Source organism: Jaculus jaculus, chromosome 7 (assembly GCF_020740685.1).
Source record: "Jaculus jaculus isolate mJacJac1 chromosome 7, mJacJac1.mat.Y.cur, whole genome shotgun sequence".
NCBI classification, from domain to species: domain Eukaryota; kingdom Metazoa; phylum Chordata; class Mammalia; order Rodentia; family Dipodidae; genus Jaculus; species Jaculus jaculus.
Genome location: NC_059108.1, coordinates 84,530,913 through 84,558,831, shown reverse-complemented (window position 1 = coordinate 84,558,831; position 27,919 = coordinate 84,530,913). Strand labels below are relative to the sequence as shown.

Genomic DNA, 27,919 nt, shown 5'->3' with positions numbered 1-27,919 from the left:
TCCAATAAGAATATTAGTAAGCCAAGTCCCCAGTGTTAGTGCTCACACTAAGCTATGCTAGTCTCAAGCACCATCAGAACATGCCACTGAAAGATGCTCTGCCTTACCATCTGTGGAACACTCAAACAAAAGGCAGCAGCAGCATCTGGTTGCCTAGCAACGTCGTGAATCCATTGTGACAAAGTGGGCAGGTGCCAGCATGCCTCAGGACCAGTGACTACTGAGCCACATCCTCCAGCCTATCCTCTCCAATGATGGTTGACTAGAATTCCCATGAAATGTCAAACATAGACAAGACTTGGACAAGAGTTCTAGTCAAACTCTTTGTTTAGGGCCTGCGGAAAGCAGTCTTTGAGTGAAACTCATTTAAAGTAATGTGAAACTTGAGGGTCCTGGGAATCTCCTGTAAACCCCTAAAATTTCAAATTGTGACCCTAGAATTCCCGGCTAGCTTGGGTTACATGGAAAAGTGCCTCCTGAAAATAAACAAGCCACTCTTAGATTCACAATACATGCTGTTCCTTTCCCTCCCACATCACCTGCTAGCTAAACGCCATCGACTGGGATTCCACAACATTCTGTAACAATTTTTTTTTCGTGTTTTAAAAATTATTTATTGCAAAGAATGCTGGACACAGTGCAATGCATGGTTGAAATCCAACGCCATCCATTCTAGGGAGAGCAGGATGATGCCTGCGGCCCAGGCACATTGCAGCCACTCCAAGGCAGCTGAGGGAGGGGCTGTTCCCACGCATGCCCTAAATCCCAGACACACCTCTGCCCCATGCAGTCCTTTTAACGTAGCTCCCGCCTCCCCTTGCGTGCAGAGATAAAAGGCCTCAGTGGTCTTGTTGCAGGTGACATCAGGTAGATTCACAGCTGCCGACCCAAGGGATTCTCTATGGCTAACCATTATGTCCAGATGACAAAAGTCAGCCAAACTTGGAGAGACACAAAAGCAAAGGTTACAGTCCCCATGTCCCAAAGGCAATGGTATGGTCTTCTGGACCCAAGAGGGGGCTTGGGGCTCTGACAGGAATCGAACCAAAGAGGATCAGGCTCATTGCAGACATTTATTCCTGTTTGTCTACAGCTTTGACGAGAGACAGAGAGAGAGAGATACAGAGAGAAGGGGGGGGTAGGTTGAGAGAGAGAGAGAGAGAGAGAGAGAGAGAGAGAGACACCACTTGTCAGGACCAGGGACACTGACTTCCTTTAGGGCCAGGTGGCCTCTGCAGGCTACAGACAGACAATGGGAGTGGCAAGGCTGAAAAGGCCCAGACTTGGAAAGGCTCTTGGATGTAGGGAACTGGCTTACCAAGGTCCCGTTTGTGGGGAGCAGAGCACCAGCCACTGGTATGGGTTCCAGCCCTGCATGTCAGTCTGTTGGCCATCTGAAAAACGGAGCCATAATCAGCTGCATAAACCTACAAGAACTCAGAGGCTCCACAAGGTTGTTTTTATCAGACTCCCATGACTTGAGACAAAGCTGATGGGCTGAGGACTTGTCCTTGGGCCAGTGGCTGCCTCCAAGGCCTGTTTTCTTCCTTCCTCAGTCCAACAGGTGGATGGTAACAAACATCAGGGAGGGGCTAACAGGACTACGGGTAGTTCTGAGCCACTCACAGCAAAGGAACATCCATGCCAGCGGTGCATAGTCCTGTGTGGACAGAGGTGACAATGACCAGGGAAGGAGAGCCCAGGCTCCTTGAGCATTTTGGTGTGTGCACTGTGAAGGTAACCAGGACAGCTGGCCCATCTTTCCATGGTCGCCCAGTTCAGTTCTTGAGAACAGCTGGGAAAAGGTGGACTGAGCCCCAGTTCCCCAATATTTCAGCATAGGCCTTGGTAGAACTCAGGAAAAGGCACCTCCAATGTTCCCTTTCCCTTCAGTGTCACAATGTGCCAAAGCAAGCATGCTGTTTGAAGAATGCCAAATGTGGGCGACTGCCCAATGGGCCTGGCCAGCGGCTGCAGCGCTTCCATTCCTGGAAGGGAGGGATGGGAGAGTTGGCCTCGCCTTGAGTAGGAGATACTCAGTGCCCCAGGAAGACCTGGCTATGAAGAGGACAGGAAGAGTCCGGCCAGGGGTGGCCTTGTGCACCCAGGCAGCTGAGCCACAGTGAGGACATCTCGGTGAGACGTTCCGTTTCACATTAAGGGCTGCACGTTTCACAAAGCAGCCATCTATCTGCCAGCCACAGCAAAGGGGCCAGAAAGTAGGGCAAAGGAGGAGCTCAAACGGCTGCACAGCAAATTGCTTGGGGATTCTGAGCATGTCAGCAGCCACATCCAACCCTGTTGCTGGCTGTCAACAAGGAGACCCTGGGCTAGGCTGAGGGCTCTGGGCACTGCCAGCCAGGCACAGCTTTGATGGTGATCCTGCATGGTGACAATGCCCCTAATATAAACACGAGAGGAACCTGGAATGACCTCGTGTGGAGACTCAACCAACTCCTGCACAGGGGCCTCAGTGGATGGCATGTGGTCACTGGTGAGCAGAGACTGTGAAAGGGCTTCCTCTGGAGGCCTGGAGTTGTCTACATTCTGAGGCCTGTCTCGGTGTGTATTCACAGCTGCCACGTTCAAGAATATGGACTCCAATTTACAACCGTAAGCCACAAGGGTCAGCTTTAGGACCGTGTGCAGGGGACACTTGAGGTAGGGCAGTTGTTCTGCTGCCTTGGCTAGGAAGTATGCCAGGAAGCCTCACCATCACAGCCTGGTGGCAGATGACCAGCACGTTCTCCTGTCTCTCCACTTCCAAGTTGACAGGCTCCAGTTGCTGGACCAGGTCCTCATAGGACTCACCCTTCGGGTACCGGTAACAGTACTTGTCCTGGTCCTGCAGGGTGAACTCCAGTGGATAATGGGCCTGAATTTCCTCGTAGGTCATTTCCTCACAGACGCCCATATCTATCTCGTTGAGGACCTTCCACTGCTCATAGGGCACACCCAATGCCTCTGCGGTCTGGATGGTTCTTTTCATCTGGCTGGTCCAGACCTTCAGATCCTTGATGTTCTGGTCGCTGATGAACTGAGCCAGACCCTTGGCAAACTCTCTGTCCTGGGGAGATAGTCCTGGGTCCCAGCCAATCTGGCCCTTGAGGTTGAGCTCGCTCTCCCAGTGCCAGCACAGGTAGATGGAGCGGGGAGTCACATGGATATTCATGAGGTAATATACGATTCGGCTCTGGATATGGTCAGCTACACGGTTCACCCCATAGCTCTGCCCCACATCCATGATCTTGATATAGGACAGATCCCTGTCCAGGTCCTCATCCAGTGGCTCATAGGAGTTCTCATAGCACTCCATGTGCCTCATGAAATCCTCCGTGGCTAACAAAATCAGGGCTGCCCAGTTTCACTTGCATGATGTTGGCAGCTATGACTTCGGGATCCACACAGACTCAACGACAAAGGTCTTGTAGCCATTCTGCTCCCCAAAATTAAAGATGGTTGCTCTCCGTTCTCTGGTGGTATTAGTTGCATCAAAAACCGACACATGTCCCCCATCCTCACTGAGAAACCTCTAGACGTCACAGAGAGCTGCCAGGGTACACTGCTTCGGGATTTTCAGGCTCTCTTCATTGTCTGGGAGGAAAAACTCAAAAGATTTATACATCTTGACCATGGTCCCAGCAATACTGGCCAATGTTGAATTCCCGAGTGGCCACACCAATCCAATTCAGGTAGCGGGTCAGCGTCTTAGAAATGTAGGTCTTGCCCCTGGCAAGCATGCCCACCATGACGATGAGGGTCGGGCAGTTGGTCATGCAACACCACATTGGCAGGCGTGCAGAGCCGGCTGGTCGTTGCTGTAGGGTATCCAGATCTTCTTCAGGGGATTCTGGGTCAATCCTCTTGGGGACACCATCCCTCATTCCCCCACAACCCCCCCCCCACACCACCCACGCACACCGCCAGGCCGGGATGAATCAATCGGACTGCGTCCACATTCTGTAACAATTTAATGTAACCCCTTACGATTTGATATAACCCCTGAAGCCTATGTTCCTTTTAATTTTTTTTTCATATTATTTTAGAGTGGAGAAGAGGGAAAGAGATAATTGGCACACAGGGTCTCATCCACTACCATTGAACTCTAGACGCTTTGCCACCTAGTGGGTATGTGGGAGATTGCACTTGCCTCCCTATTGTGTATTTGGTTTACTGGGATCTGCAGAGTTGAACATGGGTCTTTAGGCATCCCTGTCAAGTGCTTTAACCACTAAGCACTCTCTCTTATGTCAGCCTATGTTATCTAAGGAGTTTTTAACCTGAATAAATATTTTAAGACTCAGTTTACCCATTTTATCTTATTCTCTAGTAAAAGCCTTGTATTTTAGCAAAGGATAATATAACTTCAGTGATCTCATAGATATGTCTATAAAGGATTGAAAGCGAGAGAGAGAAAGGGAGCTTTTGTGGGCTTTGAGCATCAATGGGATCTCAAGCCCATGAATTGGCCCTGCCATCTTCAGCATGAGGCACCAATATTGAGGAAGTGATGACTCCCTTGATCCCTGCCTCTTGCTCTACTGATATTCCTGGCACAATCATGGATCCCAGAGGAGAAGCCATAATCAGGTGTAATTATGACTATTAATGCACTGCCAAACCGCTGCCCAGCCTTCTCAAGGAGTGCAAATTCTCTTAATGTACATCAAGATTTTTCCCTAAATAAACTGAATAATTCATAATATCTTTGGTGTTGCAGACGGAACAGAAAGTAGGGTGGGTTTATCTCACAAGCAGTGGTTAACTGCCCTAGGTGACCCCAACATTTTGGTGGATCTCCTAGAGTCCTGGAATGTCAGAACCTCCTTACTCATTCTCAATCAACTGTATCCATTTAAAGGTAGCCCTATAGGGATGGAGAGATGGCTTAGCAATTAAGGCACGTGCCTATGTAGCCTAAGGACCCATTTTCAATTCCCTAATACCCACCTACACCAGAAGCACAAGATGACCACTGTATCTGGAGTTTGTTTGCCGTGGCTAGTGGCCCAGGGGCACCCATTCTGTCTGTATATATGTGTCTCTTCCTCTCTCTGTCTTCCTCCTGTTCTCTTTCAAATAAATAAATAAATAGTTTTTTATCTCAATATATTAGTCATACAGTTTCTAAGTTTCTTTCCCACATAACTCCCAGATTCAGGGGGTTTCTCCCTCATATACCAATAACCCTACAGAGGAAGGCCTCAGAGGAAGGAGGTAGAGGAGAAGTAGTATGAGAAGAATTTTCTAAAACACAAATTTAAAACACAATAAAGGCCTTCTTATCTACAGAAAAGGAAAAAGGCTGGGGTACCAGATTATATATATATCCTTTCATTCTCCACTTAGGTTTCAGTTTGTAATAGTGGCACCCCATGTCAGCCAGTTTGATTCTCTTTTTGTGTTTGAGGAAAGAGCAAGTTCTGTGATGGACTTGACTGGGCGTGGTGATACATGACACACTGCTACTAACGCAGCATTCTGGAGGCAGGAGTAGGTGGTTGGCTAAGCTCAAAACTCACCTTGAATGAAGACTAAGTTCCAGGATAGCCCGAAAAATACTGAGACACTCCTATTTAGGAGACGAAAACAGAAAAAGAAAAACCCTTTTTCATACAGATGTCAGCTCTGGGCTTTCCATTGGTCAGACTAAACGTGGGCTGGAAGGATGCAGAGTCATGCCCAGTGCTGGAGCCCACTGTGGTAGCTCAAGATGCGGATTTCCTCTGCACCTTGGGGTGGGGGGTGGATAGAGGGAGCAGCCCTCCTGCACAGTGAGGCTCAGGGCTTTCAGCTCTCCAAGCGAATGCTTCCTGGGCTACTGCTAGCTTGATGAGCTGGCTTCTCTTGCAACCTGGGCTTGAGGCCAACTGCCTATGGCAGGAGAGCTCAGGACTATCTGCTCTCCAAGGGAATGTTTATGAGTGCCCTCTTGATGCTCTGGGGAACCCAGTGTTGTCTACCACTTAGCATACTGACATAAACTTTTGGACCCACTGTGAGTCTATGAGTAACAGGCATAGGAATCTCTAAATCATTTATAAGATGGCTCAGTGTTTTAAAGTTTTAACTGGTATTGATGAGGATTCATATCCCCCGTTTTCCCTGACATTTGTTATTTATGGCTTTGTTGTAGTTACTCTAATTTGTTATTAGTTCATTGTAATTTTATATGTATATTTTTAGAAATTCATGATCCTAGGCTCTGCAAAATGATCAGTGTTAGTGACATTTAAAAATAACCACCATTCAGTGTATTCATTACACAGGTATGGCAGAAATATTGAAATAATAAAGTTTATAGGATACCTTTTGGGCATACAAAAACAATACTCATTTCTGAATATGAAATCAGGAATACTATATGATTTACAATAGCATCAAAACCTTTAAAACTGTTGACAATAGATTGAGGCTAAGCTGTAGAAGCATACACTGCAAACTATCAAAGGTATGAAAGTGAAAGGCCCAAGAATTCAGAAGCTCAGAAATACTATCACACTCCAAAGGGAGCTTAGGCGGGCCCCCTGCGTACCTCAAACTCCAGGATTTACTCTCTGTTAGAAGCAAGTAAAGAATCCCTCTTCTCAGTGTATCAGAGCCCACTCCTAATATAAAACTAGGTAAAAAGGGCATGAGATAGCCCTCAGGGATGGGAAATGAGTAATAAAGTAGACCACTTATTTAGTTTCTGTAAATAGCCTGCACCATAAGCCTTAATAGCCCACACTATAAGCCTTAGTAGCCCACACTGTAAGCCTTAGTAACTCGCACCATAGGCTGTAGCAGCCTGCCTCAGACCACCAAGGTCATAGGAGGCTGATACCAGACTCTGCTACCCCCACCTAAGGAATTGCACAAGTGCTGACCTCCAAGGTCACAGGAGACTGATACCACACTCTGCTACCCCCACCTAAGGACCTGCGCAAATGCTGACCTCCAAGGTCACAAGAGAATGATTGGTCCATGAGGGGCTCGAACAAAGTAAACTAATTGGCTTAGAAACTGTGGGGTGGCACAAACTGACTGGCTAACACCCTGCAGGGGCTCCTGATATTAAATAATAATTGGTCTAATACACAGGCTTTGTTAGAAACCCTATAAAAACTGCCCCGTTCCTGCATTCGGGGCTCTGCAGTCCTCTACCCCTGTGCGGTGTACGACTGTGGGCCCCAGCGCGCTTGGAATAAAATCCTCTTGCAGTTTGCATCAAGACCGCTTCTCCTGAGTGAGTGATTTGGGGTGTCGCCTTATCCGGGCAGAGCGTGGGGACCCCCTGGGGTTTTTTTTTCCTACAAAAGAAATGATAGGCCTGCCTCCAGAGAGCCCCAACTTGTAGGCTTGGCTTTCGTCAATGGTCTGAGGGGTTAGCGGGGTGTCGGAGCCCAAGGCAAACCTGGCGCCCAAAGAAGATGCTGGGGAAGTGTGGTTACAAGATTCATGTTATCCGTGAACGCGGAACCTTGAGGAGACCAGGTCACCGGCCAAGCCACAGGGCGCTGCGGGGCTCGGCCTCCAGCAGTCACTGTGGCGGAGGTCGCGAACACTGCTCTCCGCGTACCGGCGACAGCGACGCCGCCCGCAGCGTTCCTCGGGCTTCACCCCCTCGGTGGCCGGGGCCGGCGGACGGGTCCGGAGTCGTGTCCGCGGAGAGGGCCTGGCTATCCTGCCCCTGAGCCTGAGGCCTCGCAGCGGAGGGCCGCGGCTTCCGGAGCTTCCCGGAAGTGCCCACCCACGCGCGAACGCCGGGCAGCGCCGGGGGCGGGGCCAGGCTCGTCCAATGGGAAGATCTGGTCCCGCCTCCCGCCCTGGTCCTCTCTTCCCTCCGCTCTGCTCCCCCAGGGTCTCCAGTGCCAGGTTTTCAGGAAGATGTGCAAGAACGCTGAGGCCTACCTCTGGACCGCTGAGCCGGTGCATCTTTCCAAGGATATTCAGCAGTGGAAGCCCTGACTCCTGAGGAGAGATATTTTATATCTCATCTTCTGGCTTTCTTTGCGGCCAGTGACGGCATGTAAAAGGAAACTTGGTAGACCGATTTAGCCAAGGAGTTCACATTACAGAAGCCCGCTCTTTCTCTGGGTTCCAAATTGCTAGGGAAACATACATTCTGAGATATAGAGGCTCCTTGTTGATACCTATATTAAAGATTCCAGAGAAATGGAATTCTTTTTCAATGCCTGTTTGAAGAAGGCAGAGGGCCTTGAGTTGGATTGGGGACAAAAGCGCTACTTATCCAGAACGTGTTATAGCTTTTGCTACTTTGGAAGGAATCTTCTTTGCTGTTCCTTGGGCTCAAGAAACAGGGACTGTTGCCGGCCTCACATTTTCCAAGGAGCTTATTAGAGGAGATGAGGGTCAACACTGATTTTGCCCATCTGGGGTCCGAGCACCTGGTACACAGACCATCAGAGCACCGAGTCAAGGAAATAATTATTAATGCTGTCAGCAGGGAACAGGACTTCCTCACAGAAGCCTGCCTGTGAAGCTCACAGGGGTGAATTGCACGTTAATGAAGCAGTACATTGAAAAGGCCTTAGGCTTCACAGACAAGCACTTAACCGCTAAGCCATCTCTCCGGCCCAGGAAGAGTAATTTGGAATGAGTTTTGCGTCCTGTTTATTCTCTTCAATGACAGGATACAGTAGAAAGATACTGCCTGGAAGTTTTCCTTTTCAGTTTGGTTCATTTTCAGTTTTTGTGATTTACATAGTTGTTTGATTCATCTGCCTAGAGAATAATCCTACAAGACAGTCTTAAAGCACAAGACACCTATAATTCCTTCAAAATCTGCATTGCTTCAAGTTTTACAGTCTATTCACAGTATGTCAGCAGTTCCTGACTATAAAGCAGAAACACAAATGGACAAGGCTCTTCTAAAATGCAGATGTGCATAGCTAGAGCACAGTGGTCCTGGGTGGGATGTGGAGGTAATGAGGGAAGGAGAGAAAGCAAAAGTTCGTGTGCTCAGAATGTGGCTCAAGTCTTTGGAGCTAAAAATAAATTCTTTGGACTGGGGAAGATGGCTGAGCGGTTAAGACGCTTGCCTAAAAAGCCAAAGGACCATGGGGTCCTTTGGCTTTGCAGGCAAATACATTAACCATGGAGCTCTCCCTCCAGCCCAGTATTTTTAACTCATTTATTTATTTATTCATTTTTGGTTGGTCAAGGTACAGTCTCACTCTACCTCAGGCTGACCCACAATGCAGTATGTAGTCTCAGGATGGCCTCGAGCTCAGCGTGGTCATCATTCCTCAGCTTCCCAAGTGCTGGGATTAAAGGCGTGCACCACCACACCTGGTCCTAAGTTAAACTCTCTATCAACAACCAACTTACCACACATTTACACAGTGTATCATGATCACAATCCTCTCCCGGCATCCTCTTTCTTCTCTCTCACCATGCCTCTCCACTTGAGGGGGAAATCTTTCTGGCAACTGTGTGGCTAACTTTGTTTTCTTTCTTTCTGTCTTCCTTCCTTTGTTCCTTCCTTTTTTTTTCTTACAAATAACAGAGAAATTGAGAGAAAGATAGAGAAAGAAAAGGAGAGGGAGAGAGAAAGAGAAATAAAATGGGAGAAAGAATGGGAGTGCCGGGGTCTCTAGCCACTGCAAATGAACTCCAGACATATGCGTCACCATGTACATCTGGCTTAACTGGGTACAGGGGAATCAAACCTGGGTCCTTTGGCAGTGCAGGCAAGTGCCTTAACCACTAAGCCTTCTCTCTAGCGCCTGTATGGTTAACTTTGAATGTCTGTGGTTGAGAGCGATACAGAAGTCCTGAGGTTTTGTAGGAATTGCTGAGATCAGGAGATCAAGGTCAACTTCAGCTGTATAGAGAGTTTCTGTCCAGCCTGAGGTACATGACAGCCTGTCTCTAAAGTGAAGTCATGAAAACCACCACCACTTTGTATCTGGAAGACAGTATGGCAAAGCACTCCTTCCTTTCTTTGGCTCTTACACTCTTTCAGCCACCTCTTTGAAAGGTGTTCCTGAATCATGGAGAGTGTGATAGATTGTCTTACGTAGTGCTGAACATGACACTGTCACCTCTCAGCATTTTGGTAACTCTTGAATCTCCCCATTGCTCAATACCATCTGAAAAGAGAAGCTTTTGTTTTAAATTTTTTTGTTTAATTTATTTCTTCTTAACAACTTCCATGATTGTAAACAATATCCCATGGCAAGAAGCTTCATTTTTTATGGTATATTTACTGGTTTGTTTATATTTAATTTAAACACGTGTGCACACACACAACCTAATTTACAGTGTGCCTTGCACATGCCAGGCAAGTAAGTGCTTACATTGATCTTTATCTCCAGACCAATTCTTTTGTGTATTTTCCAATTTTTAGAACTTAAGACTGCAATGCTATTTGCTAGTTGGAGGCTATCTACATGTAAGATTATTTTTTAACAATTCTGTCCTTGTGGAATCTTTAAGTTATGCTATATACATATTTATCATTATTTTTCAGTGCAATCACTCCACCAGTGAGCTATATACCTAGTCCCAGAAGATATATAAATATATTTTTTGTGGATTTTTTTTGGAGGTAAGAATCTCATAGCAGGTTGTGGTGGTGCACACCTTTAATCCCAGCATATGATAGGCAGAAGTAGTAGGATCACTGTGAGTTCAAGGTCAGCCTAGAACCACATAGTGAATTCCAGGTCAGCCTGGGATGGAGTGAGACCCTACCCTGAAAAACCAGCACCACCAACAACAAAAAGAATCTCATGTTAACTCAGGCTGGCCTTAAATTCCTGATCCTATTGCCCTCATTTTTTTGAGTGATACCATTATAGGTATATGCAACCATGTGTGGCTAAATATAATCTTTTTTATTTTAAAAAATACTCTTGAGCCAGGCATGGTAGTGTACACCTTTAATACCAGCACTCAGAAGGCAGAGATAGGAGGATCACTGAGAGTTGGACGCCACCCTGAGAACGAAGCTTTGTTTTTTAAATTTTTTAACATAATTTATTTATTTTTATTATAGAGCAAGAGAGAGAACAAATGAACTCCAGACGCATGTGCCACTTGTGCATCTGGCTTATGTGATTACTGGGGAATTGGACCTGGGTCCTTAGGCTTCACAGGCAAGTGCCTTAAGCACTAAGCCATCTCTCCACACTGAAAATGTTTTTATTTACTTATTCGCTAGCAAAGAGAGACAGAGAGAAGGGAGAGAGAGACAGAAACAATGGGTGTGCCAGAGCCTCCAGTTGCTGCAAATGAATTCCAGATTCATGTGTCACATTGTGCATCTTGCATTATATGGGTACCAAAGAATGAAACCGAGTTTAGTAGGCTTTGAAGGTGAAAGACTCCCAGAGGGAGACCCTCACTCAGGTCCCGAGATAGCATGCACCCAAAGACACATGGGAGACCAAACTTGCTGCAAAAGCATGAGGCTTTACTCAGGAAACCAGATCTCTGGGGTCGATACTTATCCCATGCAGGAGACAGAGGACTTGACCCTGAGCCCTATTGGGGGTTTCTTTTTATAGGTTTTTAGCAAGGAAGGGAAAGGGGGGGGGTCCACAAGGGTATTTGCAAAGCTTATACAGTTATGTCTACATATCTTATTTGTCCATAACCAGAGTTTAAGTCCTTGGTCAGGCTATCTTGGGAAATTATTTTATTATTTTGGTTTTTCTTAAAACTATATTTTTGTTTTTCCTCTTCCCAGGACATAAAGTTTATGTTGACCCAACCAACCCATATCTTGGGCCACCCACAGCCTATCTTTTAGCCTATCTTTGATTTACTTCTTCCAGGAATATACAGTTCAGGCTGACCCCTAGCTGTTCTGTAGCAAGCAGCTGTTTGTTCCCAAAGTTTACTTTAAAATTTTCCTTCCTGCCTTTCAAAGGGAGGCACTTTAACTGCTGAGCCATCTCTCCAGCCCAATAAGGTTTTTTGTTGTTTTTGTTGTATGTGTTTGGTTTTTCAAGTTAGGATCTTACTCTAGCCTAAGGTGACCTGGAAGTCATTATATAGTCTCAGGATGACCTGGAACTCATGGCAATCCTCCAAGCTCTGCCTCCTAAGTCCTGGGACTAAAGGCGTGCATCCCCCTACCCAGCTGAAGCTTTCTTTTTTTGTTTATTTTTATTTATTTATTTGAGAACGACAGAGAAAGAAGCAGAGAGAAAGAGAGAAAATGGCCACACCAGGGCCTCCAACCACTGCAAATGAACTCCGGATACATGCTCAATTCCACAGGACCCACAGAAGCCAGACGTACAATGGGGCGAACGCGTCTGGAGTTCCTTTGCAGTGGCTGGAGGCGCTGGCACACCTGTTCTCTCTATATATATCTCTGCTTCTTTCTCTCTCTGTTGCTCTCAATTAAATGAACAAAAATAAACCAAAACCAAAGTTTCATGGTGGAGAGATGGCTCAGCGGTTAAGGCACTTGCCTGCAAAACTTAACAAATAAACAAATAAAGCTAGAGACAGAAAGTGGCACATGCATGTGGAGTTTCCAGTCACAGGAGCCCCAGCATGCCTATTCTCTCTATTTCCCTTCTGTCTCTCTCTCTCTTTTTCACTAAATGTAAGTAAATAAAAAATAAATATTAAATCCTAGGAACAAAGCAGCTGGAGGTAACGCTCAGTGGTAGAAATCATAAGCCACCAGGATGGGTCTCCACATGACCAACAACAGCAACATGCCCAGGCTGGCCTTGAAGTCACTATGTAGCCAAGGCTGGCCTCAATCACAGTGTGGCTCTCCTCCCTGCCCTCCTCCACCCCATCCCCGACTCTCTCTGTCTCTCTCTCTAGTAAATAATTTTTTGAGAATGAAATAAACAGGTTTGGTGGTGTGCACCTTTCATCCCAGCACTTGGGAGGCTTAGGTAGGAGGATCACCTTGACTTTGAGGCCACCCTGGGACTACATAGTGAATTCTAGGAGAGCCTGAGATAGAGGGAGACTCTACCTCAAACATAAAAGAAACAAAACAAAAACAACAACAAAAAAGAAGCCGAGGCAGCAGCAGCCAGGCGTGGTGGCATACACCTTTAATTCCCGCACTTTGGAGGCAGAGGTAGGAGGTTCACCATGAGTTCCAGGTCAGCCTGAGCTAGAGGAATACCCTATCTTAAAAAAAAAAAAAACCAGCCGGGCGTGGTGGCGCACGCCTTTAATCCCAGCACTTGGGAGGCAGAGGTAGGAGGATCGCCATGAGTTCGAGGCCACCCTGAGACTACATAGTGAATTCCAGGTCATCCTGGGCTAGAGTGAGACCCTACCTCAAAAAACCAAAAAAAAAAAAAAAAAAAAACCGAACAAAGCATAAATAAATTTTTTAATAAATGTACACGTGTGTGATAGTTACGGTGTTGTCAACTTGATGTGTTTAGTAATCCACAGGCTGCTTCTAGGAAGGATCAACTAAGGAGGAGGTCTTTCTCCCAGGGTGAGCCCTTCCCCCAGAGTGGGCGGCCCCGCTCAGAGAGGGACTTGATATAAGGAAGCTCTGGGTAGAAGAGTTCCCTTTTTTCCTTCCGTCCTTCCACTTAGCTGCCAGAGCTGCTCCCTACCTTCTAGTGTGGATTGAAGACCAGTGCGGACTAAAGACCAACATTGACTGAAGACCCATGTGGTTCGAATCCCAGCGGCTCCTCAGGAGGCCTCCAGGCTTTCCGGCACCATCTGCAGTGCCGGTCGGGACTGCTGAGGCATCTGGCCCGTGGACTGAGCAGCTACCAGGTTCGGTGATTCTCAGGCCTGCAACTGCTATTGGACTACTGTAAACTAATCCAATAAATTCCCTTTTTAAAATAATTCATTCTAGTAATTTTGTTCCTCTAGAGAACCCTGACTAATACAGGTGGCATACACCTTTAATTCCCGCACTTTGGAGGCAGAGGTAGGAGGTTCACCATGAGTTCAAGGTCAGCCTGAGCTAGAGGAATACCCTATATTAAAAAAAAAAAAAAAACCAGCTGGGCGTGGTGGCGCATGCCTTTAATCCCAGCACTTGGGAGGCAGAGGTAGGAGGATCGCATCGCCGTGAGTTCGAGGCCACCCTGAGACTACATAGTGAATTCCAGGTCATCCTGGGCTAGAGTGAGACCCTACCTCAAAAAACCAAAAAAAAAAAAAAAAAACCGAACAAAGCATAAATAAATTTTTTAATAAATGTACATGTGTATATGTAATAATAAATAAATGTATATATGTATATATATGTATATGAAATAAATAAAATAGTAGTAGAAAGAGAGGAAGTAAAGAGAGGGAGAGAGAGAGATAGAGACAGAAGAAAGAATTTCAATGCTCCCTCCAATTGTCTTTCTACAGTATGATTTTCAGCATCCTTATTCTACTGACTTTGTTCTAAGGGAAGAGATATGGGTTGAAGAAATAAAGCTTTGTGTAGACACTGGATATTACAGTTGACACAAGGTCTTCTTTTCTTTTTCCTTTCCTTTCTTCCTGCCTCGCTCTTCCTTATTTTTACTTTTGAAGATGGGAGTCTCATGATGTGGCCCAGCCTATCACATGTAGAAATTACAGGCATGGGGCTGGAGAGATGGCTCAGCAGTTAAGCGCTTGCATATGAAGGACCCCGATTTGAGGCTCTATTCTCCAGGACTCACGTTAGCCAGATGCACAAGGGGGAGCACGTGTCTGGAGTTCGTTTGCAGTGGCTGGAGGCCCTGGCACGTCCATTCATTCTCTCTACCTCTCTCTCTCTACTTCTTTCTCTGCCTGTCTGTCACTCTCAAATAAATACAAAATAAACAAAATTATTAAAAATAAAAAAAGAAATTACAGGCATGAGTGACATAGCAGGCTGTTTACTGAGACCCAAGAGTAATGTGGATCTAACCTAATCACCTGCACCACCTTTGTGTGGTTGCCTTTAAGGTAGGGTCCCACTCCAGGCTTCCCTGGAACTCACTGTGTACTCCTGGCTGGCATTGGACTGACAAAGATCTTCCTACCTCTGCCTCCCCAGTGCTGGAATTGAATGTGTGCCCACCATACCTTGCCAGCCTAAATTTTTTGAAGTATGCATTTCTGCCACTGATGATATAATCCAGTTTTGCACTGCAGACATAAAACCCCCAGCGCAGGCTGGAGGGATGGCTTGCAGTTAAGGCGCTTGCCTGCAAAGCCAAAGCACCCCGGTTCAATTCCTCAAGACCCAAATAAGCCAGATACACAAGGGGGCATATGTGTCTGGAGTTGATTTGCAGTGGCAGGAGGCCCTGGTGTTCCCATTCTCTGTCTTCTGTCTCTTTCTCTCCTCGAAACATATATATATATTTGAGGGGGTTCGAGGTAGGGTCTCACTCTGGCCCAGGCTGATATGGAATTTACTCTGTAATCTCAGGGTGGCCTCAAATTCAGGGCAATCCTCCTTCCTCTGCCTCCTAAATGCTGTGATTAAAGGTACATACCCCATACCTGGCTTAAAATAATATATTTTTATTTCTTTATTTTTGTTTTTCGAGGTAGGGTCTCACATTAGCTCAGGCTGACCTGGAACTCTCTATTTAGTCTCAGGGTGGCCTTGAACTTACAGTGATCCTCCTACCTCTACTTACCAAAAGCTGGGATTAAAGGCATGCGCCACAACACCCAGCGAAAAAAATGTATTTTAAAAACAAATCTATATTAAGAATAGTGCTGAACCACTGCACTGCATCCCAGCCCCAAAGAGGGAAAACTGGGAGAGGACTCAGGAAAGGGTTCTAGAAGGGCAGACCTAGACTCTGCAGCTGGTAATCCTTACCTACACTTGACAGGCTTTGGCAGAAGGATCTAGAGTTCAAGGTCAGCCTGGGTAAACTGGCACACCTCCTCTGAATGAAACAAAACAGTGAATGGTGGTGGTTGATGTCTGGGTAGGGACAAATGCTTATAATCCCACCACATGAGAGTTTGAAGTTTTGTGAAGGAGTAAAAATTTGTGGCTAGCCTGGGCTACATTGTGAGACCTACTCCAAAAAAAAAAAAAACTGTAAGTGGGCTGGAGACTTGGCTTCATGGTTAATGTGTTTGCCTACAGAGCCAAAGGATGCTGGTTCCATTGCCTAGAGGACACATAAGTCAGAAGCTCATGGTTGCACATATCTCTGTGGAGTTCCTTTGCAGTGGCTAGAGGCCTTGGTACATATATTTTCTCTCTTTATCTCTCTGTCTCTCTCACTCACATTAATCAATCAATCAATCAATGTATGTCTGTGCTACCCAGGGATAATGATAAAACTTTTGTAAAACAAATATTTTATTTATGTGTTTATGAAAAAGAGACAGATAGAAAGAGAGAATGGGCACTCTAAGGCCTCTAGCCAGTGCATAGGAACTCCAGACAGATGTGCCCCCTTGTATATCTGGCTTGTCTGGGTCCTGGGAAATCAAACCTGGGTCCTTAGGCTTCACAGGCAAATGCTACAACTGCTAAGCCATTTCTCCACTCCTTCATAAAACCTTTAATCCCAGCACTTGGGAGGCTGAGGTCAGAGGATCCAGGTGGTGAGTTCCAGGTTAGCTGCCACAGACTGAGACCATGCATCAGAAAAGAAAAATAGTGTAGGCCAGGCTTGCTAGCTCACACCTTTAACCCCAGCCCTGTATCAAGTCCTAGGTAGGACTGTGATATTGAGTTCCAGGTCAGCCTGGGTAGAGTGAGACCCTACAGAAAACAAACAAAACAATAATAAGGTGTGGTTGGTAGCACACGCCTTTAATCCCAGCACTGCATCAGAGACCTAGGAAGGAGGATCACTGTGAGTTCAAGGCCAGCCTGGCCTAGAGTGAGATTCTATTAAATTGGGCGTGGTGTGGGTGGTGCCTCACATCAGTTCCTGTCTGGCAGCATAAAAGCAGGAGTCACAGAAGAGGTTCCTCCTAGAGAAGCTTCTGGCTCACAGTTGGCTGCTCTGTGCCACTAGCTGGTGAGCATCTTCTCCTCGGTGAGCAGATATCAGGTAAGGGCAGGGCAGGGCTGGGTGGGGAGGCAGGTAGCGAGGTAGTCAGGCTGCGTAGGAGATGGTGGGGCACAAGGTCAACAGGGAAAGACTCACCAAGGATCAGGCAAGGGTTTGGGAGGGGAGAGCTTCTCCGAGAAGCAAAAGCTGAGGGGATGGGTTCTCAAGGCCATTGAGGGGCTCTTATGTATGCAACCCTGTAAGCCTTGTTTTGAGATTCCAAGGTCACCCAAGGCCTCTGTCCCTGATTTTTTTTTAAATTTTTTTGTTCATTTTTATTTATTTATTTGAGAGCAACCGAGAGAGAAAGAGGCAGAGAGAGAGAGAGAGAGAGAATATGGGCACGCCAGGGCATCCAGCCACTGCAAATGAACTCCAGATGCGTGCACCCCCTTGTGCATCTGGCTAACGTGGGTCCTGGGGAATGGAGCCTTTAACCGGGGTCCTTAGGCTTCACAGGCAAGTGCTTAACCGCTAAGCCATCTCTCTAGCCCTCTGTCCCTGATTTTATTTTTCTAAGAAAGGTCTCACTCTAACCCAGGCTTGCCTGGAATTTTAACTATGTAGTCTCAGGATGGCCTGGAACTCATGGTGATCCTCCTATCTCTGCCTCTCCAGTGCTGGGATTAAAGGTGTGTGCCTCCACGACCAGCTCTTCTGCCTTTTATTATTGATTATTCTTTTTCTTTTTAAATTTTTTGCACTGTTTTGTTTATTTAATACATACAGAGAAAGAGAATGAGAGAGAGAATGAGCATGCCAGGTCCTGCAGCCAGTGCATACCAACTCCATATGCATGTGCCACAATGTGCACTTGGGTAATGCAGGACCTGGAGAATCGAACGTTGTAAGGCCTGTAGGCAAGCGCCTTAATCGCTAAGGCATCTCTTCAGCCCTGAGTATTCTTATTTATGCTTACTTTTTTTTTTTTTTCATGCTTGTACCAGGCTTTCTTGCCCTTGCTAAAGAACTCCAGATGCTGTGGCCACTTTTGTTTTCAGACTTCTGTGGGTGACTGGGTAATGAACCCTGTGTGGCAGGTTTTTAGAACAAATGTCTTTAACTGCTGAGCTATCTCTCTAGCTGCACCCCTCTTTGTTTTTGAGGTAGGTTCTCTCCTAGCCCAGTCTGACGTGTAATTCATTCAGCAGTCTCAGGGTGGCCTGAAGCTCACAGCAGTCCTCCTGCCTGTGCCTCCCAAGTGCTGGTCTTAAAGGCATGAGTCACCATGCCCTCCATCATGGCCTTATTTTTCAGCCAATTTAATATCCATACCTCACGATGCACATGGCTTAGATTCCACCATCTCACATTATCTTGTGTTGTGGTATGTTTGTATCATTTATTTATTTTTCGGTTTTTGCGGTAGGGTCTTTTCTAGCACAGGCTGACATGGAATTCACTATATAGTCTCATGGTGGCTTTGAACGCACAAAGGTCTCCTAATTCTCCATCCCGAGTGCGTCACCATGCCTGATTTTGTGTTGTTTATTTCTTTCATGGCAGAGCCTCACTGTAGTCCAGGCTCACCTGGAAGTCACTATGTAGTCTCAGGATGGCCTTGAACTCATGGCAATCCTAACTCTGCCTGCTAATTGTGGGGACTGAAGGTGTATGCTAGCACACCCAGCTGAGTTATAACTCTGTGGCAGGGTTTTACTCTAGCTCAGACTGACCTGAAATTCACGCTGTAGCCCAGTTGGGCCAGAACTTTCTGCGATCCTTCTAGACTAACTACCTTGTCTTTATGTTCAGGGTTAGGAGAATGGGCAAGCATTATACCCCTAGCTATATTTGAAAATTTTTATTTTATTTTAATTTTTGAGGTAGGATACCACTCTAGGCCAGGCTAATGTGGAATTTACTTATGTAGTCCCTGCCTATTGTTGAATGCTCAGAGATAGATCTTCCTACATCAGTGTCCTCCCCGCTGGCATTAAAGGTGTGTATTGCCATGCCTGATTTTATTTATTTATTTATTTATTTTCTGAAGTAGGGTTTCACTCTAGCTCAGGCTGACCTGGAATTCATTCTGTAATCTCAGGATGGTTGAACTCACAGTGATCCATCCACCTACCTGTGCTGGGATTAATGGCATGCATTGCCACACCCAGCTCTGTTCTTATTTTCTGATTGTCAAGTTACTCTACTGCAATGTTTTATTTATTCTTTTATATGTTTGTTTTTGTATTTCTCATTTTTTATTTATTTTCCAGGAAGGGTCTCACCCTTGCCTAGGGTGACCTGGATTTCAATGTAGTCTCATGGTGAACTTAAACTCGTGGCAACCCTCATACCTCTGCCTCACCAGAGTTGGGATTAAAGACATGCTTCACCACCATTGGCTTATTTTTTTGTTTTTCATGGTAGGGTCTTACTCGAGTCCAGGTTGAAATTTTTTTTTTTTCATTAATATGAGGGAGTGGGGTTAAGAGGTAGAGAGATTGGGCACATCAGGGCCTCCGCTTACTGCAAGTAAAATCCAGATGCCTGTACCACCTTGTGCATCTGGCTTTCATAGGTACTGAAGAATTGAATCTGAATCTCACTTGAGCCCCAGACTGACCTGAAATTTTTGCTGTTGTTGTTGGAGGTAGGGTTTCATTCTAGCCACGGCTGATCTGGAATTTACTATGTAGTCTCAGGTTGGCCGAAAACCATCTATCTCAGCCCAGGGCCCTGGAATTTTATATTTTGCTTTGAGACAGGGCATTACTCTGTAGCTAGACAGGAACTCAAGGTAATCCAAATGGAATGTCAGGTGTGAGTCCTCTGCCTGCTGTGGTTTGAGTTCCAGGACCTCCAGAGCCTCCATCGCTCCCTGAGTAGCTGGTGGCTGATGACCGTCACCAGGGAAACAGAGGCACCGTCAGTGTTTACACACTGGTAAGATCACCAGGCTCCATTAAACCCTCCACGCACATGTGCATGCAAGTAACCTTCATAGGAAAAACGACATTAAAGTAGGAGGAGACCAATAGAGAAGCAGTGGTTCAGTGGGAGACAGAAAAGAAAGAATAGGGGCAAGGTTGATCACACCACTGCGGAGTGTGGTGGCACTTGCTGGCACTGGGGAGGCAGAGAGAGAGGGTCACTGAGTTTGAGGCCAGCATGAGTCTAGAGCGAGACTCTACCTTAAAAATTGATGTCTGGTTAGAGGAAGTTAACAGACAATTCAAGCATGTATCTTAGGTCCTGGGATCTGGGGGCAATTGTATGTGGGGCTTCTGGTGCCTGGGGACACCCAGGAAACCCTGATTCTGTTGCCTTCCACCACTTACTCTATAGCTCCAGTCAGAAGGACCGATGTTGTCTGGGGAAGAAAGTTTGCATGGAGTGCAACACCGATGACGCCATTGGGGACTTTAGACTGATCACAGCTCAAACTGGCACCTGTGGGGACAAGTTGTCCTTAAAAAATGGTACACGATATTTAAGGACCACGTATCACTGGGAGACTATGAAATTAATGAGGGAAGGAACCTGGAGCTTTATTACCAATAGAGCAGAATTCTTTCTTCTGCCCTGCTCCCCACCCCCAGTCACACTGGTATGGATGCTTTAACAGTGCACATGAATAAAAACTTAGATGCTGTTTTGTTGATGTCAGCTGTGTGTGAGAGCTGTCAGAAGAGGAGAGTGGGTAGCTGGTTGTTACCATGCTTCAGTACACAATAGCCTTTAAGGGGGGGACTCAAGATCTTCTGCAGGCTGGGTGTATGGCAGTCACATTTGTACTGCAGCACTTTGGAGGTGGAGGCAGGAGGATAAGATCAAACCATCCTCAGCTACACAGTTCCAGGCTAGCCTGAGCTATGTTTTTTCCCCTTTCCCTTTTTCAATTCCACTTTCTTTCTTTCCTTTTTTTTTTTTTTTTTTTTTACTTAGTGAGAGAGAATGGGCTTGCCAGGGTCTCTAGCCACTGCAAACAAATTCCAGAAGCATGTGCCATCTTGTGCATCTGGCTTATGTCGGACCTAGAGAATCAAATCTATATACTTAGGCTTTGTAGGCAAGTGCCTTAACTGCTAAGCCATCTCTCCAACCCTGGCTTCTTTTTTGTTTTGTTAGAGGTAGGGTCTCACTCTGTCCCTGGCTTGGCTTGAAGTCATGGTGATCTTCCTACCTCAGCCTTGCAAGTGCTGGGATTAGACATGTGTATCACCATACCTGGCCCTGTTAGTTAGGTTTTTTTTTTTTTTTTTTTTTTTGAAGGTAAGTTGTTACCCTACAAGGCCAGGAGGAGCTGGCCTCTTTACTCTGTAGCCCAGGCTGGCTTCAAACTCACGTGGTGATTATGGTGGTTTTAATTTAGTGTCCCAGTAAATTCATGTATTCTGGATGCTACGTCCCTGGATGGTGGAAATTAGGGAATTGGAGCATCCTGGAGGTGGTGTGTTGGCTTACGGGTGTTATAGCCAGCCTCCCCTTGCCAGTGTTTGGCATACTCTTCTTCTGTTGTTGTCCACCCTCTGCTCATGCCATGTATTCCCTGCCATCCTAGAGTCTCGCCGCATGTTTGTAAACCAAAATAAACCCTTTTCTCCTATTTTAAAAAACAGATTGATGCAGGGAGCCAGAAAAATGGAGGTGGTGGCGCGAATTCAGCGGTCCGAGCGAGAGGATCTTGTCTTTGAGGAAGAGGACCTTCCCTATGAGGAAGAAATCATGCAAAACCCATTCTCTGTCAAATGCTGGCTCCGCTACATTGAGTTCAAGCAAGGGGCTCCAAAGCCCCGGCTCAATCAGCTATATGAGCGGGCACTCAAACTGCTGCCTTGCAGCTACAAACTGTGGTATCGTTACTTGAAGGCACGCCGAGCACAGGTCAAGCATCTCTGTGTGACTGACCCCGCCTATGAAGATGTCAACAACTGCCATGAGAGGGCTTTGTTATTTATGCACAAGATGCCCCGTCTGTGGCTTGACTACTGCCAGTTCCTCATGGGCCAGGCATGTGTCACACGTACACGCCACACCTTTGACCGTGCCCTCCGGGCTCTACCTATCACACAGCACTCTCGTATTTGGCCACTGTACCTGCATTTTGTGCGCTCCCACCCACTGCCTGAGACTGCTGTTCGAGTCTACCGGCGTTTCCTCAAGCTGAGCCCCAAGAGTGCTGAGGAGTACATCGAGTACCTCAAGTCAATTGACCGCCTGGATGAGGCTGCACAGCTTCTGGCCACTCTGGTGAATGATGAGAACTTTGTATCCAAGGTTGGCAAGTCCAAGTACCAGCTGTGGCATGAGCTGTGCGACCTCATCTCCCAGAACCCAGACAAGGTACAATCCCTCAACGTGGATGCCATCATCCGTGGAGGGCTTACCCACTTCACTGACCAGCAGGGCAAGCTCTGGTGGTCACTGGCAGACTACTACATCCGCAGTGGCCTCTTTGAGAAGGCCCGGGATGTGTATGAGGAGGCCATCCGCACTGTGATGACCGTGTGGGACTTCACACAGGTATTTGACAGCTATGCTCAATTTGAAGAGAGTATGATTGCGGCGAAGATGGAGACCACATCTGAGCTGCGACGGGAGGAGGAGGATGACGTGGATCTTGAGCTACGCCTGGCCCGCTTTGAGCGGCTTATCAGCCGACGGCCACTGCTCCTCAACAGTGTCCGGCTGCGTCAGAACCCGCACGACGTCCATGAGTGGCACAAACGTGTGGCCCTGCATCAGGGCCATCCCCAGGAAATCCTCAACACATACACAGAAGCTGTACAGACAGTGGACCCCTTCAAGGCCACAGGGAAGCCACACACCCTGTGGGTCGCATTTGCCAAGTTTTATGAGGACAATGGGCAGCTGGACGATGCCCGTGTCATCCTGCAGAAGGCCACCAAAGTGAACTTCAAGCAGGTTGATGACCTGGCAAGTGTGTGGTGCCAATGCGGGGAGCTGGAGCTCCGGCATGAGAACTATGATGAGGCTTTGCGGCTGCTGCGGAAGGCAACTGCACTGCCTGCCCGCCGAGCCGACTATTTGGATGGCTCAGAGCCTGTGCAGAACCGTGTATACACGTCACTGAAGGTGTGGTCGATGCTTGCAGACTTGGAGGAGAGCTTGGGTACCTTCCAGTCAACTAAGGCCGTGTATGACCGCATCCTGGATCTGCGCATAGCCACACCACAGATTGTCATCAATTATGCCACGTTCTTGGAGGAGCACAAGTACTTTGAAGAGAGCTTCAAGGCATACGAGCGTGGTATCTCACTGTTTAAGTGGCCCAATGTGTCTGACATCTGGAGCACCTACTTGACAAAGTTCATCACCCGCTATGGGGGCTGCAAGCTGGAGCGGGCACGGGACCTTTTCGAGCAAGCTTTGGATGGCTGCCCCCCCAAATACGCTAAAACCCTGTATCTGCTATACGCACAGCTGGAGGAGGAGTGGGGCCTGGCCCGGCATGTCATGGCTGTGTATGACCGTGCCACAAGGGCTGTGGAGCCTGCCCAGCAGTATGACATGTTCAACATCTATATCAAGCGAGCTGCAGAGATCTATGGCGTCACCCACACCCGTGGCATCTACCAGAAGGCTATTGAGGTGCTATCTGATGAGCATGCCCGTGAGATGTGTCTACGGTTTGCTGACATGGAATGCAAGCTTGGAGAGATCGACCGTGCTCGGGCCATCTATAGCTTCTGCTCCCAGATCTGCGACCCCCGGACAACTGGGGCATTCTGGCAAACGTGGAAAGACTTTGAGGTCCAGCATGGCAATGAAGACACCATCAGAGAGATGCTGCGAATCCGCCGTAGTGTACAAGCCACATACAACACACAGGTCAACTTCATGGCCTCACAGATGCTTAAGGTGTCAGGCAGTGCCACAGGTACTGTGTCTGACTTGGCCCCTGGGCAGAACGGGATAGATGATATGAAACTTTTGGAGCAGCGTGCAGAACAGCTAGCAGCTGAAGCAGAGCGAGACCAGCCTTCTCGGGCCCAGAGCAAGATTTCATTTGTAAGGAGTGATGCATCTCGGGAGGAGCTGGCAGAGCTGGCCCAGCAGGCCAACCCTGAGGAGATCCAGCTGGGTGAGGATGAAGATGAGGACGAGATGGATCTGGAACCCTGTGAAGTCCGACTGGAGCAGCAGAGTGTGCCAGCTGCTGTGTTTGGGAGTCTAAAGGAAGACTGACCCACCCTTCCTCTCCACAGCCTCTCCCCCATACCACCCTTGTATACAGCCCTTCCTTGCACATCAAAAAAAAAAAAAAAAAAGATTGATGTCAACAAAGAGGGGTCAGGGGGCGGAGGACAGACAGGGAAGCGGCTAACAATGATAGAAATTTGACTGTATTCACTGAGTACAAAACTAATAAAAAAAATTGCTGCCACAAACTAAATTTAAAAAACCATAGTAAGATAGTGAGGCATTTGGCAGGTTCCACTGTTTGGGTACATGTCATCTTTATGGTGACACGGGATCTCAAGGAAGCAGGAAGCTCTGATTTCCACATGATAACTACTTAAACCACTGCGGTGGTCATAAAGGTGGAGGAATATTGTAATGGGTATGAGATGCAGAGAAGTAACTGGCTTGTATTCTGCTTCTAGTTTTCAGCAATGGAAGTCTGTCTCATCCATGTCTTTGTGCGCTTGGCCTCCATCCCACCTTTCCAGTGGGGCAGTCTCCGTGGCCTGTCCCTGCTCACCAGTGGGCTGGATTTCAGTTTATCATCAAACACCGCAGTCCCATTCTTCTGATGGCTTTGAAAGAAAGGAAGCAAACAAGACTCATGCACAGGCTGAAAACATGACCACAGAGCAAGACATATGCTCACCAGCTCTGGTGGTCTATGCTGCAGAAATTCCCTGGCCAGGTGACAGGGTTTCATGTGTGTTTGAGAGGACACAGTGCTGCGGAGGGAAACCTCCCAAGGACACTCTGTTTGGAGGCACAGCTCCCAGAAGTTCTGTTGAGGCTGATGAAATGAGAGGAGAAAAGAGCCATACATCTCCTGGAGCATTCTGAAAGCCTTCTAAGGAAAACACCCATTTGTTTGCAAGAGTTACACACGCCGTGCGTGAGCATTTTCAGTCAGGGAATCCGAGAACGAAATCTGGGTCACCTACAGGTCCTTCCCTGCAGTGCCCCTAAAGCATATTGTGTGAAGGCCCTTCATGCTTCTCGTGAGACTAGGACTAAAGACCATTTGACAATCCTCCTTTACTATCTTGAATCATAATATATTTTAGGAAATGTTGTTTCCTCATTATTTCCTAGGGTGCCTCCTGCAAATGGAAGAGTTGTCTAAGGAATTTTCCTTCTGAAGTGACCACTCCGGTATGCAGCAAGCAAGTGAAGAAATGGACAACAGGTGGGCACAATGGCGCGTGCCTGTCAGCCGAGCTCCTAGGAAGACTGAGATGGGAGAGTCGCTTCAGTCCAGTAGTTTGAGATCAGACGCATCGTGAAGAACCAACCCTATTGTATAAAAGAAAAGAGTAATAAATTCTTAAAATAAAGTTCTGCTAAGTTACTCATTGGTACACAGTGACTTTGGAAAGGACCCCAATGCCATAATAAAACAGAAATGAGATTTTCTTTCTCTTTTTTTTTTTTTTTTTGTCTCTCTGTTTATATCATGTATGGTTATCAGTTTTTTGGGGTCAGGGGTGGAACATGGTGGTTTGATTCAGGTGTCTCCCATAAACTTAGGTGTTCTGAATGCTAGCTTCCCAGCTGATGGTGACATGGGAACTAAGGCCTCCTGGGGGCAGTGTATTGTTGGGGGCAGGTTGATGGGTTTTATAGGCAGTTTCCCCTTGCCTGTGTTTGGCACACTCTCCTGTGGTTATTGTCCACCTTACATTGGCCAAGGGGTGATGTCTAGCCTCTGCTCATGTCCTCATTTTCCCCTACCATCATGGGGCTTATCCTCTACCCTGTAAGCCAAAATAAATCTCTTTTTCCCAGAAGCTTCTCTTGCTTGTGTGATTTCTACCACCAATGTGAACCAGACTGCCACACAACCACTAGAAGATATAATCCGATTGTTAAAACTTCTACCTTGGGCTAGAGCCATGGCTTAGTGGTTAAGGCCTTTGCCTATGAACCCTAAGTAACCAGGTTGCATTCTGCAGGACCCAGGAAAGGAAGATACACAAGGTGCATGTGTCAGTTCATTTGCAGTGGATAGAACCCTGGCACACACATTCTCTCTCTCTGTCTCAAATAAATCAATATTTTAAAATATTGTTCCTTTATTTCATTTTACTGATTTGTTGATTTCAGTGATTTTTTTTTTTTTCAGAGTGAAAGAATGGGCACACCATGGCCTGTGGCCACTGCAAACAAATTCCAGGGACATGCTCCACCTTGTGTATCTGAGGTCTACCTAATCAAATCTGGATCATTGGGCTTCGTAGGCAAGTGCCATAACATTTAAGCCATCTCTGCAGCCCTTAGATATTAAAGAAAAAACAACCCTCCACATTTGGGCTGCAGAATACTGAGAAATTAAGAAGGAGCTGGGGTGGAAGCCTGCTCCCTGTTGCCAGTTGCAGGAGAAGTCATCAGTGCTGTTAATCAGCAGTGGTTCTGGTAAAATTTATGGCTGGGCAGCCAGACCAAACATGAGAACTAGTGCAATGTTGGCATGTCTGTTATGCGGAAAACCAGCTGCTTCCTGATTGGATTTGAGGCTTGCTCCATGAGAGAGGATTCATACCTGATACTGAAAACAACGGAACACATATGACTGGGAACTTAGCAGTTAAAGGCTCTTGCTTGCAAAGCCTGATGGCCTGCATTCATCCACATAAGCCAAATTCACAAAGAAGTACACATATATGGAGTTTCTTTGCAGTGCGAGTGAGCCATGGTGTACCCAAGCTACTCTATCCCCCTACTTCTATTAAAAAGATTATAAAAATGCTTTTAAAAAGTCTGTGGCTGGAGGGATGTCTTAGCAGTTAAGGCATTTGCCTACAAAGCAAAGGACCCAGGTATGATTCCCCATGAGCCATGTTAGCTAGATTGCACAAGGGGACGCATGGGTCTCAAGTTCGCTTGCAGTGGCTAGATGGCATGGCATGCCAGTTCTCTATTTTTGTCTTTTTCTCTCTGTCAAATAAAATATTTTTTATTTGACATATATATAGCCTAAGGACTCATCTCATTGCCTTAGAAGTAGTGCTCAACCATGTTTATTGCTGCTCAATTTATAATAGATGGGAAATGGAACCAGCCTAGATGTCCCTCAACAGATGAGTGGCTAATGAAGATGTGGCACATTTATACCATGGAGCTCTACTCAGCGGTAAAGAAAAATGAAGTTATGAAATTTGCAGAAAAATGGATGGACCGGGAAAGGATTATACTAAGTGAGGTAACCCAGGCCCAGAAAGCCAAGCGCCACATGTTCTCTCTCATATGTGGATCCTAGCTACAGATGACTGGGCTTCTGCAGGAGAATATAAATACTTGGTAGCAGAGGCCAGTAAGTTAAAAAGGAGACATAAAGGGAAGAAAAAGGAAGGGAGGAGGGTACTTAATAGGTTGATATTGTATATATGTAAGTACAATGATTGGGATGGGTAGGTAATATGATGGAGAATGGAATTTCAAAGGGGAAAGTGTGGGGAGGGGGGAATTAACATGGGATTTTTTTTATAATCGTGGAAAATGCTAATAAAAAATAAACATTAAAAAAATAAGCCTATGTCAGAAAAAAAAAAGAAAAGCCTATAGCTGGCCATGCATGGTGGTGCATGTGTTTAATCCCAGCAATTGGGAAGCAGAAATAGGAGGATTGCCATGAGTTCAAGGCCACCCTGAGGCTACATAGTGAATTCCAGCTCAACGTGGGCTACAGGGAGACCCAACCTCGAAAAACCAAAACAAACAAAAAAAGCCTATGGTTGGAGTGATGGCTTAGTGATTAAGGCACTTGCCCAAAAAGTCAAAGGACCCAGGTCCAATTTCCCAGGACCCATGTA

At 46.7% G+C, this 27,919-nt stretch overlaps 1 protein-coding gene and 2 pseudogenes across 1 annotated transcript; 2 read left to right on the top strand and 1 right to left on the bottom strand.

Moving 5' to 3' along the window:
* Positions 1–830: 830 nt before the first annotated feature.
* LOC123462269 lies at positions 831–3,877 on the bottom strand (annotated as a pseudogene).
* A 3,992-nt stretch (positions 3,878–7,869) lies between these two features.
* LOC123462315 lies at positions 7,870–14,421 on the top strand (annotated as a pseudogene).
* Positions 14,422–21,545: 7,124 nt separating this feature from the next.
* On the top strand, positions 21,546–24,113 carry LOC123462189 (pre-mRNA-splicing factor SYF1-like). The gene has a single exon (XM_045154905.1). The coding sequence runs from the start codon at positions 21,546–21,548 to the stop codon at positions 24,111–24,113; it is 2,568 nt and encodes an 855-aa protein (XP_045010840.1).
* The last annotated feature ends 3,806 nt before the right edge of the window (positions 24,114–27,919 follow it).